Source organism: Ornithodoros turicata, chromosome 2, assembly GCF_037126465.1.
Source record: "Ornithodoros turicata isolate Travis chromosome 2, ASM3712646v1, whole genome shotgun sequence".
NCBI lineage: Eukaryota > Metazoa > Arthropoda > Arachnida > Ixodida > Argasidae > Ornithodoros > Ornithodoros turicata.
In genome coordinates, this window is record NC_088202.1 from 110,973,253 (window position 1) to 110,991,462 (window position 18,210).

General features: G+C 44.6%; 1 protein-coding gene across 2 annotated transcripts in view; it reads left to right on the forward strand.

The window, feature by feature from the left end:
* LOC135385959 (kin of IRRE-like protein 1) overlaps window positions 1–18,210 on the forward strand; it is a 234,995-nt gene that overhangs the window by 125,732 nt on the left and 91,053 nt on the right. For both annotated transcript variants that reach the window (XM_064615613.1, XM_064615614.1), the window contains exon 3: window positions 16,872–17,222. In XM_064615613.1, coding sequence (XP_064471683.1) covers window positions 16,872–17,222 — 351 coding nt within the window. The remainder of the gene's footprint in view (window positions 1–16,871; window positions 17,223–18,210) is intronic.

Below are 18,210 nucleotides of genomic sequence, written 5' to 3' on the forward strand. Positions count from 1 at the left end.
TGTCCCGTACATCTCATGGCTCTCCCCTCACATCTCCATATTTACCCCTTTAATTAATCAGTCAGCCAGATGTTAAAGGTACCATTTAATTAGGTGTATTCCTCATAAAACACTTTTATAATGGGCGTTTAAAAACAAACACCCTTAAAAGGGGATTATTCTATTGAGAACACCTTTTAGGATGGAGTTGTTCTCTGGCAAATGCTCCCTCTCAAATAGCTAGTGTAGTATAAGCTCCCGCGGCAGCATGCCGAGACGTTCTTGCTTCTATGGCAAGCACCACCCTGAACACAGCAGAGTTCCAGCCGTGGTTCCAATGTACAACCTAAATCGGAGCGGAATGCGTCACAGTCACGCCTCGTTAGCTTGATAACACTGTGGGACAGTGTGAGCACCGAATTTGGGCACCCTCGGTAGATATTGGCGTATGAATGGATCATATACTGAAAACCAATTTGTTGGGGCACGAGAATACGTTTTTGCAATTAACACGTACGCCTGCAACGAGTCAAAGATATCAGCTAAATTCCTAACATCCTACGTTTTTCTTTTCCTTTTTGTCTAATAAATATATCCCCCCCCCTTAACATCATTCCGTGTCAAATAATGTGTTTTTATCTCAGGTTATCGTCTATAATGTGATTACTTTGGGAGCGGAGCTGTGAAACCAGCATAATTTTGCTTTCACGAATTAAAACACCATTTTTTAACACCATAGTTCCCGTTCAAACTGGGCGTAAAAAGGGTGTATTGAACGTAAACACCTCTTTCAACACCTCACTTTACACCCTTAATGATCAACGTTGGATAAAATATGGTGTATGTCGACATTACACCTTTAGTAATGCTCTCCTTGCACCCTTTGCTTCAGTCTGCGGGGTAGAAAAGGGTGTTTTTATAAGAATACACATGTTTTCAGCGAATAAAGGTGTAAAATTATTTACTGTGTGTGGCCCACAGGATATGGTCAGTGCTGCCTCGCAAGTAACTCCTTGCGTCTCCCTGCTGGACTCCAAACAAGACCATATGGTACAACAGAAGGCAAGCTTTGGGTTCTGCTCACAACGATATTGGTACAAGCTCTTAGGAAGGCCCGATGTAGAGATACGATACAGTCCAGGCAGTGGTGCTCCGTGGCAATGTTGGTTGACAGTGTTGGAAGTGAGCTGATGCAATATCGTGAAAGATAATTACTGATGATTGGTGAAACAGAATTTTACTCTGCATGGACCCATGCCAACATAGTCGAGGTTGCTAACTCGCGAGTGAAACTTTTCACGACTTTCTAGCCAGAATGGTATAACTTGAGTCTGTGCTTACGAGCGCACAGCGTAACAAAGGAAATAAAGAAAAGAAGAAAGTTGTCCCGACAGTAGAAGCAGGACACCTCGTATAAATAGGAGGTGATTGTATTGTATCTGTATGTGACACTTAAGCAAACGTTGTGAATTAAAACATTTCAGCATCTTACACCGCATTTGCACCGAAAAGGATGTTCAGAATTTAAGAGTGACGGCGGCAAAACTGCAGTGTATGTAGAGGACACTTGGTCTAAAACTATGGCCTTCTATCCCGCCATACTAAACGAAAGGAGTTGGCTACATGCCCTGCTACCTATAGCCATCAGAAGCAGTAAGTCTATGGTAAGGCAGTCGAGAACATAGCCTTTTTTTTTCTTGCAAATCAACAAAAATTGATGAATCTTGCTTGACGAACTGGGGAATTATTTCCCACCAGGCGTCGCTCTGTGCCGTTTTGCAGCAAGTTTGCCAGCAAATCAAAGACGTGTGTTCTCTGTCACATTTATAACTTGTTGCGTTGGGATTACGAGCAACATGCTATTAAACTACGCTGTGAACATAAACTGCCTGTCTGTTGTTTTGCAGTACGTTCAAGTAATCGCGAAGCACAGCGCAACCAAAGTACGGGACAAGGAAGACACAGCGCACGCGCTAACTAGTAGCATCACTAGGTTTAATGCACCTTGCACTGTGCTTCTCGATGGCTATCCACCAACGAGCCCAAATGAATGCTCTTGTCGAGGGGTTTGGTGTGTGATGCAAGAGGCCAATATATGTCCCTGTGCATAGCCTTTCTCGCGTCGTCCATTCGAAATAAAGAAGCCAACAGCACGCTTTGCTTTAACACGCAAGACTTGGTAAATGTGTATTTGCAGGCTTCTTTTCATTTCCGCAAATTATTTGCTGTCTTGCCGTCGCTGGAATAGCTCCTCTACGTCGTCCGCTCGAAATGTGTGACCATGCACAAGATGTTCGAGCACTCTGTATTCTTTCTGCGGCATTTATTCACGCGACGACATTACTTAACTTTGTATTTCGATCAATCTGTGAAGTATTCGCCAGAGTGAAAATTTAAAGCTATCGAGCCGTAAAAGTAGCAGTGAAGTATGGCAGTCGTCGAAAAACGTCCTCCTACGTCTCTGCTCATGAGAATCGCTCCGAGGGGGGGGGGGGGGAAGCAGCCGCCCTGGGCGCCTTCCCTAAGGGGGCGCAGGACGGCAAGTCTGGACAGCACGGTTGGAAATTCAAGCGACAGCCGGCAGAATTGCCACCCTTACCGAAAAAAAAAGGTTCCGTGTTGCTCCTATAAACTACTGAAAGAAAAAAAAAAAGAAGAAGAAGAAGAAACGGTGTTATAAAACAGCGGCACATGTATTCTCATTTTAGCACACTAGGACTGTGCGACCAACCACTGCAATAGACGATTTCAGGAAATCCCAGTGCTCCTTGCGCACGCGCTGCATCCTGGGACACTACTGAAATGAGCAAGGGAGAACTGTCCTGCACGTTTCGTTCTCCCTAACCCTGACACCTCGTGGGCAATGGGCCGAGATAGGAGGAACCGAAACAGTTCGGAGACCTTCTCCTCCTGTGTTATATGCAAGTTCCCATAGTTCAAAGTGGCGCGCTAAGCTCTCTGGGATTTTGTGAAGTCGCCTGTTCACGTGGATAAAATTTTGCGTTTCGGAGTTCTTTGCTAGTGGTTGCTACGTTCCTTCTTTTGGCACGACAAGCGCGCGACTGCGACCCACGAGACACCGGCGACGGTATGTTTTGGTCAACTGACCCCTCAACCGTCTTCACCTCGGAAGTACACACACACTCACTCTTTCTCTCTCTCTCTCTCTCTACTGAGGCTGAACACACAACAGACGAACACAACACAAGCATCAAGTAGCAGTCTTCTCTGAACAGCGCATGAATTGTTGATACGCAATACATCTCCTCGCATGAATATAAAACCAGTAAAAAGATGATTTTTTTTCACCACTAGACAGAGCATCGGTAATCCGTTTAGATGAATAGTGATTTGACTGAGACTTGGAGCGAGCGTTTGAATCACTACTTCGTGCGTGCCTCCGCAAATGAGACATGGCGTGTGAATAGGATTATTTCTCGCGTGCATGCATGTGATGATTGTTCAGGGGAAAGTAATATGCAATTTATGGCAGTGTATAAAGACGAGAGTGGAATCATATTTTCTTTACTATGAAACCGTTGCTGCAAAGTCGTGAAGCAAACGATCTGCAACGACACTGTCTACTTCGCCTTGATTGCATCGGAGGCGCAACAAGTTAGTGCAGTCAATAGGGGTTTTTATAGCGAATCCAGCTGGTCATTGTAGCGCAGAAAAAGTCGCACTGGTTTGAGCGTGCATGTCACAAGGCTGCCTCAATCCAAATTGGGACTAGATTTACACATGAGGTGAGTGAGCCTAACGACCAGCTGAATTCGCTAATACAGAATCGTAAGCGCCCTCCTATTGCGATGCCGTATCGGCATGAGTCAATCAGATACCAGCAACGTGACGTCAGCCCCTCCAAATGAATAATGCGATTGTCTTATCATGTTTGTTTTCAGAAACGTTATCGTGAAACTTTTACGTTCTCCTACAATACGCTCATATTTGACGATTTCGCGTTGCAGTTACAAAAGTTAGAAAGAGCAGAAGGTCGGTCGTGATCCGATTTCTCGGGCAAACTAGATTCTCACGCCTCGTTGTGCATGAATGTTGCTCATTGTTCACCTCGCAATCTTCACGCTACCTAATGAAATTACCATCGAAGTGCTCTGTATTGTTAGTCGCAACAACAACAACAAATAAGTTAAAGATAATGAATGGGGAAATTCGCCGCGTAAGGTGCGGCCCACTATCCCAAGGCACAATGGGGCAGGACGTTATACCCAAAACTCACTGTCACAGACAATCTGGATCGGTCGGCAATCCTGGTCGGCGCAATCCTGCTGGGCACGCCGTACCGTCCGCACTTCACGTTCGTGATTCATTCGTTCGTGATTCGTTCATTTGCAGCCGTCTGGTGGACCGCAATACTTCCAGAAGTTTGAAATGAAAAGAAAACACTGGTACAGGATGTCTACTTGAAATAAACTCACATTAATACAAATGCGATTTAATCTGTTTCGGCGTTTGTCTATGTTGTTTTCTTCGTGCGGGTCGCTGTCATTGCCGCCATCTTGTCAACCCGGAACCGGTAGTGCGACTAGCGAGAAGACGAAGAAGTACAGTCACCTGCCATTCACCCAGTATCAAAATGGCCTGTGCTTTCATGAATGCAGCCAGGCAGTCGCCTGCCGAAAGGAGCAGAACCTTAGGCAGTCGTCTGCCGAAAGGAGCATAGCCTTTGGGAATTCCCCCATTTGGACGAAATGGGCTATTGGACGGTACGGGTATTGGACGCGCTGGGCAAGTTTCTCGTCGCCTGTTCATTTCGTTCAAGTGTTCAGTACGTCCGATTTTTTTCGGACGAATGAAATATTTGGACGTTGTGAGTACTTGGACGAAATAAATGTTTGGACGAAATGAGGCGTAACCGTTCGCGAACGGGGGACACGTGTCTGCGTTGTTGATCTCTGTCGCCGAGACCCTGAGAACGATCACAATCGCTGCACGCGATGTGGATCCTGTATCAGTGCGTTTTGGGTATTAGTCGCAAAAAGCTGTGTTGATGTGGGTTTTTCGATGTGTGCTTTCAACACAAGACGCTTGGTGGTGTGAAAATGGTTTGAATGTTTGAAGTGTTTTCGTTTAATCGCTGAAGATTCGAATCGAGATGTTGTTGAACTAAACCGGAAACTACCCATAGAAGAATAATTTACCTAGCTACGAGTTAAACAGTGTGGGTCATTGTGCACGTTAAAGGATCCCCATGTACACAAAATTACTCTTGTGGCGTCTCTAATGTGATCCTGGCTGTATACTATACGGCAGTTCAGCGCCCCAATGCATTAAGGTAGTACCACATAGCAAAGATGCAAACATGCTACAGGTACCTAAACTGTCGTGACACAGTTTGATATAGCACGCCAAAATTGAAAGCTGTGAGCATGTCAAAGCCCAACGCTTCGATGCTATTCCATAAAAACTGAGGTTCCCGTGAACTGTGGACGTTTTATAAACACAAAAGTGAGCACAAATGTGTGCGCTGTCTTCCAACGAACCCCTAAAAAAGTTCAGCGCAGGACGATACAGACTTGTCTATTTCGCCATTTTCACGCAACGCGGCACGGGCCACAAAAATTATCACACAGCATACAGAACTCGTCAGTGTCACGCAAGTTGGCTATTCCATCTCTCTCCCACATAACAAAAGCAAACATGAGGCCCGTTTCCACCTCGACGGCTGCATCGCCATTCAAGTCACGTAACACACCCGAATAAAACGTCACCACCAAAGAAGAGATAGACTTACAACTGCCAACCACATTCGCCAGTGCAGAAACGCGTGCTGACAACAAATTGCTCCCGTTTCTGTCAAACGGATCGCTTCTCCTCTCTGGTGTGAGGACACTGGAAGCGGCCCCTCGGAAACACATCCTCGTCAAGATCGCGCAGAGATAAGAGCTTATCTCGACAGTTGCGATGCTCCAGTGAACGCCAATGGTTCTTCCTGATGGATGCCTCAAGAAATTCCGACGCCCGTGAAGCGGTGCGAACCCGCAGATCTTCAGTGCGATATATTTGGAATGGTGGCTGGATGCCCGAGTCACTGTCGCGCCGTGAAGAAATGGAGAGGTTATTTTAAAAGTCGCTCACGGGGGTTGCGCCTTACTCTTCTTCCATATCTCCTCGCATCCATCAACTACGCTGGATGATGTGGTTGTAGGGTGGGGATGAGAAAGCCACTCAGGTGGATCGTCAGGCTTTCTTGGCTACGTTGAGTGTTAGCGCTCCAGCGATGCAGCGGGGCTCCATGGCTGGTGTTTGCTTTCTTCTGTCTGTTCCTAATCAGTTGTTCCACAGAGGACCCCGTCCCATTGGCTTGAACGCATCATGGCAGGGTGACGCGCCATTGTAGTATCTGCAGAGCTGTCTCTAATTTTCTTTACGTGCGGCACGATGGGGTTGGCGAAATAATTGCCGTTCGCGCTTAAGAAAGGGACGAAACTTGGGAACGGATCCCACCATCTTCTGTTCTGATTTCCTGGGCCTGTTGTTTTGTGATAGCAGGGCGTTCACGATAACGGTTCCGAAAACACTACAAGCCAATTGCGGTATTCGTTTGAAGGGGAATTGTCGAGCTTGGAATCATGAGCCCACTTTTTGGCATCGTTTCGTGCTTCCGGTAAACTACAATTCTCTATTACCCTCCTATATGAGCGCAAAAGCACACTGAGATTAGAGAGCGTTATACCCTTGTCAGACGGCACATTGAACGGCATTCCTAGCGAATGACGTTCGCACTGAATGACATTCGTTCCTTGTCACACGGTGGAACCAAATGGCAATACCTGCGAATGTGTTCGTGGGACTCATTCGTTCTTCCCTCGCGCCCTGACTGCGTACCCTTGTCAGTAGAGGGGTAGCAAAACAAGCAACGATAACCCGTTCGGAGAAATTAAACACGAACGAAAAGTTGTGCTACATTTGTTGTCACGAATTTAATTACTTTTGACAAGAAGGAAGGATGGCTTAACACTTTTTCAGAAAGCTAGTCCCGTTCCCAATCGACCCCCTCGCCTGTGGGATTGACGCTTGCCTTGGCTTGTGGTACTTAGCCAACTGAGTGTCGCCAACAAAACACAACGATTGTGTCGAACCTAGTGTTTCGCTCGTTTCGAAGAAAAGAAATAAGAATCTAACGAATGTACCTGGCATAATAGCTCGATAGGTTCGGCCCTAGTGTCTGAATCATTGACAGTGACGTAATTTGCGAATGACATTCTGTTTCTTCGTGTAGCTCGAGCAATACAAACGTATGACGTTCGGTACAAATGTCATTCGATGGGAATGCCATTTAATATGTCGTGTGACAGGGGTATTAGTGGACCGTTGATAACGCCACCGTGAAGCTACCGTATACCTATACCTGAACCAATGACAGCGTGGATGACTCATGCCCGGTTTCACCAACGCTGGTTAACTTTGAAACGAGATCAAGGGTTGCTAAAATTTGAACTCAGCCCCTAATTCTTATTTACAAGCGTTAGTTGGTGACGTGATGAACGTTTTAGTGACAATAACTCTCTCTTTGGTAAAGCAGAGTTATACCCCTGTCAGATGGGCACGATAAATGCCATTTCAACGCACGGTGCTATGGGAAATGGTGCTACGGGAAATGACATTAAAGGTTCCAAAAGTGAATATAAACCTATCGAAACTTTATGTTCAGCGAAAAGCTTGAACATTCAAAAGTTCAAATATCAGAGAACTCCGCTGGAAACGCTGTAGTTTATCTGTAATCGAATTTTCCATAATTGCATGTCCAGAGACTTGGTAGGAAACCGAGCAGTCTGTCAACAATTGCATGACCCCGCGCCATCTGTCGAGGACGCATGTAATACGGGCACTTCCGGTCGCTAATCCGGCGAAAACGAAAATGGCAGTGGGCATTTGTGACCACTTTCTACGTCGAGAATGTCGAGCCTGTTGAACATGAGTGCGCTGGAATTCCGCATTCGAGAACTGTCGCTCACACAGAACTGTTGTTCGTGCGTTAGCGTGCTGGAAAGTGTGTGTTTCGCAGCAGAAGATTCCTCGTCCAGAGATTTACCGGAGTCACATTCGTCCTCACCCGTAGCTCACCGTGCCGTGCACATGGACTGCTTCGTGAAATTTCCATGTATCAGGGAGAAGCACTTGTGTAAGCCGAAACAAGCGCTGTTTTTTCGTCGTGCAGGTGTTCATGTGTGAAATGCAAACCGACGGATACTATGGATGGATACTACGGTTTTTGCTGCCGAGAGGTAGAGAATGCGTGTGAAAAGCAGACAGTTGATTGCATCAGAACTAACGAATATTTCGAAATACTGTGCCTTGACACCGAAGTACTGCAAGTGTCTTTTACATCCGAGAAACCATACATGACAACAACACGGCAGCGCCGTGTGTCTTTACGCGCTACTTGAACGGCAAACTGGACGGAAAACCCTTATTTCTGCAGGAAATTCCGTTATACCACCTGTCGGCCATTACAAGAAGGATATGGGGTGCTCCGAGAAAATACAATAGAAAGTACTCCACTGGATCTCGATATGCGTCATGCATGCTATTAGGGATCCTTTCCCGTCAGTGCGCTGACCTGTAGAAGTATTTATATTTTTCATAGCAGAAGCGTATACGAAGAGGGGAGTCAAGTCCTGTAGATCAAATAAACAAAATACAGAAACCGACACTGCAGATTTTTGTTTAAGTTTACTTTGTACAAGCTTTCGCGTGGAGGTCCACGCTTCCTCAGGTACAAAGTGAAGTGGTACTTTGTACTTGTAAGTAGCACTTTGTACCTGAGGAAGCGTGGACCTCCACGCGAAAGCTTGTACAAATTAAACTTAAACAAAAATCTTCAGTGTCGGTTTCTGTATTTTGTTTACTTTCCATAGTCATATTTTCATTTCTTGTTTGCTGCAAGTTTTTCTCATTGCTTTTTCTTTGCTGTCACAGCATATTATAACTAATAGTTTGTTCCTGGAGGGTTAAGTAACTTGTGGGCATAGATGTATTTGTAGATTATACCGCTATAGGTGTCTCAATTGTATATGTGAGGACTAAGTAAGATAATTTTCGTCAGTGTCATTCAGCTGAACTGTGTTCATAACCTTTTAGTATACTTCTTAGTGACCACGTTTCCAGATGTCAACTAATAATTGAACGAAGATTGGGATTTAACACTTAATTAACTCTGTTTTTCTAAACAGAGTACTTGTAACTGATTCATTATCACGTCGCCAACTAACATTTGTAAAGAAGGACTTGAGGTCTGACTTGAAGTATTATTAACCCTTTATATGGGTTCAAAGTTAACCATGCACCATGGTGTGCATAGTACTCCAAAATGGCTAAATAATTGATTGCATAAGTTCTCTGTTACTGTAATTCAGATGTACTTTTGTAAAGTACTTTTGACAGCCCTGCAAATTGAAACTGGCTTCAGTGTGCACTACAAATGCATCGTAACATTTAATTGAAATATAATATAAGAGCAGAAGCAACATTTTGTCACAACTCAAACTATATCTTTCTTTTTTATTGTCCAGGGATTTAGGAAACAGAGTAGGACTTCCTGCCCTCTGATGTTTTGACGTACTTGATAGAGTTGTAAAACCTCCAACAAAATAAACAAGAGAAGTATAAACAGTTTTGTCTTTCCGTTTTGAATTTAACAAGCTAGTTATATTTTACCATTTGTTCACTTTTGTATTCTCTGTTGGTGAAAAGATTACAGGAAAAATAATGCTGCAGATCAAACAATGACCTGTCATCTTGATGAAGATCAGAACATTTCTTCAGACATGCTAAGTGAGACAAAAGAAATGTACAATGAAGGTTGTACAAAAACATCAAATCACCGTCGACTAAAACATTATATATATATATATATGTGGATGTTACCACATCGTATAGTTTCCATCCAAAAGTAGGACTAGGCAAGGTTGTTTGGTGTGTTTGGTTGGCATGTTGATGTGCTATACCGTTACAGCACAGCAATATAGATGAGGGGCAAACACAGTAGACAGTGTGATGGCTGTGAACTCAAATGAAGATTTATTCAACAGAACAAGAAACCGAAAGCATGAGTATAGAGAAAGGCAGCGCCCATGCAGTGTGTGGTGAACCACATTAATCTCTGAGAAGGTAGGATCGCAAGAGCATTAAAGAGAAATGACAGTTGCGTCCGAGATAGGGTAACTCTGCAAATTTAGGACTAATATGATGTGGTAACCTTGCATGGCTCACTGCAGCTCTGACACACATTGAACAATTCCAGTAGTGGGGCTTCAAAGACAATGAACGTTTGCTGTTTCACTGGGCATTCAAGTGTAGAGGATGCATCTCTAGAAAATTAATTAGCATTCCTTAGTCATAAAGTCATAACTACATCTCAACAGGAAGTATTCTTGTACCCTTCAAACAAGCTAGTAGTTCTCATCGGTTTCTTCTCCTCTTGTTGACGTCATACTAATGTTCTGCACCTGTCCAAAGACTCAAAAAAATGTCACAAAGTCTGCAACACGTAACAAATCTAGTGCTTCCATCTGCGGACTTTACATACCTGCTTCCAGCTATTTCTGTCATGTCAACTTTAGTGCCTGGATCACATACACACGAAGCAGTCTTGCGCCACTTCAACACTGGAAGGCCCCTAAAATTAAATTTCTTGATGTTGACAATGTTGAGTACGGGACAAGTAGGATAACATAAGTTAAATGGAATACGTCGTCGGTATATTATAATTTATACATGTGTGACGCCTGTACATACCTAAGACGTTGTGTTGAACTCGTCACCTCGGTGAAGCAAAATCACTGGGTACTGAGCATCAGTGTGCTTCGGACGTCTTCGCAATTCGCCTTCTACGGCATCTTCGTACTCATTGGCAGCAAAATGAGCTCAGCACACACGACACGACTGCTACATCTAATAACCGAGTGTTTCGAACCACATTCGTTTTCGCGCACTCTCCTGTTGAATCTTGTGATAGAAAACGCCCGACAGCGATGGTGAACGAACATGATTTTTGCACCCCGAACACCAAAACTACACCAGGCATATGTAGCTCTCGAATAATTGACACAACAACCACGAACATGTCATTCACTTCTCTTCGCGCGACCAACACGACCGCCCACGACGTAAACAATAAACGCGCTAACACAGACGGCTTTGCAGATGGGGCGGCGGATCGTATCTCGTAGCAGCGAAATAGCTGAATGCTTTATTAACGTAGAAGCTATGGAAGTGAGCGTCATTTTTAAAATGGCGTTTAGCTGGGCTCTCACGTGGTAAGGTTTGACCAATCCCTGGGAGCCCTGGACCTGAAACCCAAGTTGTTCTTTTTCGCCGTTCGCTGGCAGCACCGTCCATGTTCCGGCAATCTTCAAAATATTAATACGCAAAAAATATGCCGAATTGAGAAGTAATGCTTTCTGTATCTTATCAAACAACGATGTTGTGCACAACAGTGGGCAAAAATATGGGTGATATTTTTCACTTTTCGGTCCCTTTAAACGTGCTCGTCTGTCTGAGGTAGTAAGCGTTGAAGTCAAGGCACCGCTGATCTCGGTTCAAATTTTAATTGGTGTTGGTGAAACCGGGCCGCAGAATATTATCTGGTGATTGGGTGCGGTGAACAGGGTGCTTCGTAAGCCACGTTATCGACGGTCTGCGAACACTCGCTATTAGTGAGTTCTAGTATATCGTACGCTATCGCCTTTGAGTATACGTAAGAGATAGCATGGGTCGTTCTGCGCACGCTGAATACATAAACAGAGCTTTTTGCATTGCGCAGAACCAGCATTCTATTCCTTACGTATACGCAAAGGCGACACCTTACTTACTATTGAAAAAACTTACTATTGAAACACTAGCGCCTGGCCGCTGCTACCGTTCCGTCAAGGGACCGACAGCTACGTGTACATCTTTCATTCGTCACTCAAAGCAGCATGGAAAACGTTTGCAAAAACAATCGACCTGTCCCAGTACAAAGACCGTACACAATCGAGCATCCCGTATTATTTACCTATGCTAGCAATGGACAAGTAAATTAGCGGGACCAGTACTTGAGTCTTGTTTTAACTGACTTCCCAGGCCGAACAGATCGATGCCGTTAGACCCTGAGGCAGCCGTACTTAATTGCCACCACCATTCTGGCGAGCAAACTAATTTACTCAGAGGGTTGTTGTTTGTACTCCGCCCTGTCGCCGCAGAACCTCCAAAATTTACCCTATTTGTTTGCTTTGCCAGCTACTTAAGCTCTCGCGGAAAGAATGAAGAAAATTAGCCTCAGCTGCAGAGTCGAACTGGAGTTGGCGCTGCTCCTGTTCTTGCTCTTAAGACATGGCTTGTGATGAACGACTGCGCGCCTTTTCTTTCGCAGGCTCGTTAAACACTCGCACATCAGCCAATTTGCCGTGAGGCATTAGTTATCGCTGGAATGAAATTAAGAAAGTTGCCTTTCCGTTGGCCCATTTTGCGTTGTCAGATTTTACCCTGAAAGCCTTCGGAGCTTTGAAAAGAGCAAATAGTGGCTTCGGTGAGTGAAGGCGAGAAATGCGCTTTCTAGCGCCTGCACGGGCGCTGCTCCGCTCGAAACAGGTACACCTAATAACGCAGGGACTGTACGGTTGTAAAAATAAAAGTTTTTGCATTAATAAAAGGCATCGCAATGACTCCCTAAAGCATGTTTTCGTCAGTACGCGTACCTGACAGTGTCAAAATAGTACCGCCCTTTCTAGGCACAATACATCCATTTCTGACGCCTAAAAGGGCCACATGTGACTCTCATGCAGCATTACGCGAAGGGGCATCACTAGAAGAGGCTTTAAAGACAAAATGTTTTTTTTTTTTTCATGTCACAATTAACTTGAAATGTGCACGGCAGAAGTATTACTACTAGTAGTAACTCTCCTCCGAGCTCTTTCGCTCGAAATTAATATATCTCCATGCAGATCGAGTTATTCCTATTTTATCGCGACAGCCGCCGACGCGAAGGACCCAGCTGGAGGATCTCACCAGCTCACGTGACATTGCCGTGACGTACCGCCGGATGGTCGGGTGTGAGTGAGCATTTTCTCTCACACCTTTCTTCTCACGTATTCCCCGTAGCGGGACGCCAAGAATACCTCGTCACGAGCTACGGTGGCAAGTTATACCTAGGAATGGATGCTTGGAAATCGATCTGTCCCTGGTATTTTTGTTAAAAATTTCGATTTTGTAATCCTTTCCCCCCATCCCCATTGTTTTAAATGAATTAAATCACAATTGTGCTCTAGAAAAAAAAAGCTTCCTAACAGTAACTGAGTATCACCGTAAGTAATGTTGGTTTTAGGTTGCGGTTACTTTGACCCTTCTGTGCCTTGTACCTGTTGTAACCCTTGCCTGTGCCTTGTAATCCTTTTAAAGACATAAAATATGAGGATAGTTAGTTACTGCTCTCGTGTCAGCAACAGATAATCACGTTCCAAGAAAAAGAAGCCAGAAGCCGTTGTAAACGTAGAGGTTCTCCCAGACGTAAAAATAACAGCATACGCCCAAGTCATGTAATCGTGAAGAGCCTAGGCATATGTCACATGTAGTGCTTACAGAACATTTTGTGTACTTCACCTATCCTTTCGATCATAATCTTTCTGTCCACAGTGTCAGTGAACTTTTTTTCTTTTTTTAACGTCGTGATTTTATATAAGAAGTCACGTTGCAAAATATATGAATCACGACGAAGCCTGTTCTCTCCGGGTGCACTAAACGCATTCCTTGCCAAATTGCTAGGAAACAGACGGGGAGTTGAAGCATGCGAAGAGGGGTGGGGGGAGGCATTTCCAAGCAGCAGACAAGATTTGCTTAGCGCTGGTAGTTTATTAGATTGATCGCACACTCCATGTGGCGCTCGAACAATGGATTCTGTGTCGGGCGAGCACGACCGGCCTGCACTTCGCCGACCACTTTATGTGGCCGAGCCTTCATAACTGGCGCGTGCCGTGTTATGGATGCTGCAGATATTAAGGCAAATTGTTTCGCTTGAAAAGAGGCGTATATTAACGGAGTAAACAGATTAGGGCAGCAGAGGTGCAGAACTACTAGCGCTTAGTGCGCGCCTTTAAATGTTTCCTTCTCAGCAAAACTGCTAGGAGTCGTATTACAGCAGCTTGTGTACTTTTTTTGCATTCTCACTGGCTGTTTATAAGCTGGAATCACTATTTGCGGTGTCATTGGTTGTAAGGATTGTGCCGTCTCGCTTTCACCATCACCACCACCGCCGTCCCACTGCTGCGCTTAAAGCTCCGAGTAACATAAATCATAGAGGACGAAAGAGCCATTGGTCGTTTTGATAAAATAGGTAAAAAGCAAAGGAGCTCGTGGCAGAATCCATGACTAAAACTCGAATTTGGGAGAAAAATAAATAAAAAGACGCACTCGTTTGCTGCGTTCCTCAACATGTGCACGGGCAATGTAGTTTTTACAGGTTTTCTTCTGGTAAATAATCTTAGTCGTTTTAGGCAGAGCTGCCTCGAAAAGTGATTCGCAGGAACTTAAGTTCGCGAAGACTGCGCCACCGTTTTGCTCGGCAGCGGATACAACACTGCACCATGACACGGACGATAAGCCTCCATGAGGAAGGAAGGCGAGCACACATCAGTCTACGGAAACAGTTGACGCCTGTACAACCGTACTCTATTCGAGTAGAAGGACAACCACTTCCTGAGGACGGGGATTTTGTTAGGGTCTAGTACTCGGGGAGGAGATTTCAGCAGTCCCATGTCCTGATAGTACGAAATAATAAAGTTGCTAGAAAAACCACTTAAATTCGAGAAGTACTTAAGTAAGTAGTAAGTAGCAGTAGTAGCTACTTGAGATTCCAGGTAATGAGTATACAGTACACACGATAAACAGGAAAGGTATATGCTCACCTATGCTTCCAAGGCAGCATCCGGGCGGGCTGTACTATGAACTCCTTAGCGGTGCAAGTGAGGTGGAATCGCCGAATCTGCACTTGGGGAGCCACAATCTCCATATTATTATCTTTGGAAATGCAATACAATGCAATCCAGCGTACAAAATGAATATAAAAGAAATGGAGAGAGGAATAAGAAGCAAGCACATAGGCACAGTCAACCTTTGATTTACAAATTCTCTCGTTTTATGAACCCTGCCCTCTTTTTGGGAGAAGATACTTCTCCTTGCTTGTTCCAAACTTTGATGTATGAATACTTCAATTTATAAACGGTTTCTCCAAGAACGTTAGCTGTTCACAAATCGTTTATAAGCGAAAAAAAAAAAAGTCCTGTGCTAAATCAAATCTAATCAAATCTACTTCCTGTGTTTTCTTTACGAAGTCTTTGTCGCTGCACGAAGTTCCCGCGTTATTGGTGCTCTATTACAATGTGTTGAGAGATCTTAGGTATGCTAGTTTAGGTTAGATGAAGAAAAAAATACACAGAGATGTAAGACTCGACGTAGTCGTGTGCGGATACACCCATAGTCCTGGCGTGCAAAAAAAAGAAAAAAGAAAAGAATAAAAAAAAGAGCACGAAAGACGAAGAGTATGAAAAACGTTAACAGCAAAGAGACCTAGACAATAGATTCAATAAAACAAACAATAACTAGATTTTATTGGATATATGAAGAAATGCATATACCTATGAAGCCAGCTTACGGCCTGTTGCCCCACAGGAGTAGTAAGTTCGCAGAATGTCAACACGATTGTTTGACTTCTGCATGCGTGTGCGTGCGCTTCACCTGCTGATGTAGGGGCCAGCACCCGACGGCTTTTCATGTGTTCAAAGCTATAAAGTGTCCAAGCAGCGCCTGCGTAGCAAACAAAGAGAAGGACTACTCGGCATGCGGGGAAGTTGTGGATCTTGCAGCTGCATGCGGAGGAGTATGGCAACATACCGTTTTCCCTCAAACCGGAGGATGCCCGAAAAGCTGAAAAGGGTAAAGACATACTTAGAGAGAAACACATGTATAGCATTTCCTCTTGCTACCGAACTGAAGGTGAGCTGAATAGCAGTGCAGGAGGGACTGTTACTAAATTACTAAATGTTACCTCCCTCGACAAATGGCAAAAACGCGGGGCATGCTTTGTTAAATCAACTCATGAAGAACGACGTCGCTCCTGAAAATAGTGTAAAATACATAAACATACATATCGTTCCAATATGTCGGGCAACCGACTCAAGAAGGCTCGTATTTCTCTTGTTTTTTTTTTCGTTTTTTTTTTCTTTCTCTCATGTTACGTTCTTTGCTCAGTTAAGAGGATTCTACTCTGCACGTTTATATTTGAGACCGCAGTTCCGTCTATACGCTGCGCTCTGCGACATCTGCCGTGCAGCCATAACGTAATTAGTACAGCACAGGCCTTGTTCTTCTGGGGTAGGTAAATTCAATATTCCCACTGGAATATCTGTCGTTGCGCGTAGTACGTGAACATTCTCGAAGTGTACCGATAGAATTGTGAAGTCAACCAACTGTTGAGGTTCGTCGTGTACTATGCAAGAAGCGATGGGAGCGATTTTCGACTGCTTTTATTCCTCGCAAATTTCCGGGTCAATTTCAAGCATGATCTTTGAACAATTTCGAGTGAGCCTTGTACCTTTCCGCCTTTCACCGCGAAGTGAATATAACACTGCTGTCATTTTACTAACTTCCAATAGTTATCATTATCATTTTTAATTGCCATTTTATACTTTCCAATGGTGCTCTGATGTTCTCAATAAACCGTATAAGGACAAACAAAAATGAAGGAAGCGGGACACGATGACTGTGTATTGCACTGCATGGCAGGGTAGCTTGCTTGTTTGGCGAGTACCGTGACTCTTTTCCAAAGACAAAATTTTAGTACGCTTCGCCCAAGTATAGCACAAGTGTTACAACCATTTCCTTTTCTTTCACTCGAACAGTTGGCGCCCTCTCCTTTCTACTCCTGATCTCCGCACTTGTTGGACGGGTGACGCCTGTTGACAGCGACGAACCAGCAGAGAAAGTGGTGAATCCTGGCGAAAGCCTGAGTATTCCATGCTTTCTCGAGACACCCGGAGGGAGCGTGCAGTGGATGCGCAACGGCCACCCCGTTGTACTGGATGTAGGCGCTTCGGGCGGCAGACGGCAGTGGAACATCTCGCGCGACGGGACGGCTGCGCTCACCATTAGCGCAGTGACCAGGGCAGACGACGGCCTGTGGGAGTGCCGGGAGTTCGGCGATGATGACTCTGTGCGCCGCGTTACCAAAGTTCTCAAGCTGGTTGTTACCGGTAAGTTTCATTTCATAGCTGTCCTTTCATCTACGAGGTGCATGCAACTCAATTTTAAGTGGAGCAACATAATTTGCTAGAGGTTATTCTATGGGTGAGGACATTCATCAGGAGAGGGCGGGGCATGGACAAGGGACGGACTAGTTGGTGATGCATGCAAGATGCATCATCATCATGATCACCACCACCATCATCATCCTCTCCGTTGGCATCATCATTACAGGAGTTTTCCACCAAAGGAACTGGTGCAAGTGATGTGGAGTTGCGGGCCCCACACTAGTGAAGCCAAAATCTCCATTTTATTGTTTCTTAGAACCAAACCAACCAACATGCAAGAGGAAGAAGGTGAAGAAAAAAGAGAGAGACGAGGCAAACAAGACTTTGATTTAATATTGTAAAACTGCCACAGCATCACCCTGGTACCACCCAGGATTTTCTGTGCGATGCGAGGGAAAAGTCACTAGTAGTGCTGAGCGGCGATGGGTACCACACGCGCCCTTATGAAAAAAATTATGGCCAACTGATAGCATGTCTATACACAAAGTGTCTATTGAATTTATATAGCCTGTCTATTTCAAGTCCGTAGACATCTTTTGGTCTACCGTTTATCCTTTCTTTGGCCTGTCAATGGGAGATTGGCACGAACAGTCTATAGACAATTAACCTGCTATAGAAAGCAATGATCTGCTATTGCCTGTCTGTTGACTTTCTATAGACTGACAATAGACTGGCCAGTGGTCCACCATGCCCTTTTGTATCATCATCATCACATGCACCCAATTCGGATTCATGAACTGTTATATGTTGAATCTGAATGTGGAATTATGTCGAGTTCCTGTTGTGTGAAAGTGTATTGATGTTTTTTAACCTGTGTTGAGAAGCAATACATGGCCATCATTGGCGCACGGCTAGGATCATCGTGTATAATCACCAGTGTCATTCGCAATAGCTTAATTCCAGTGCTTTCAGGACGTCCACCTCTGAGCAC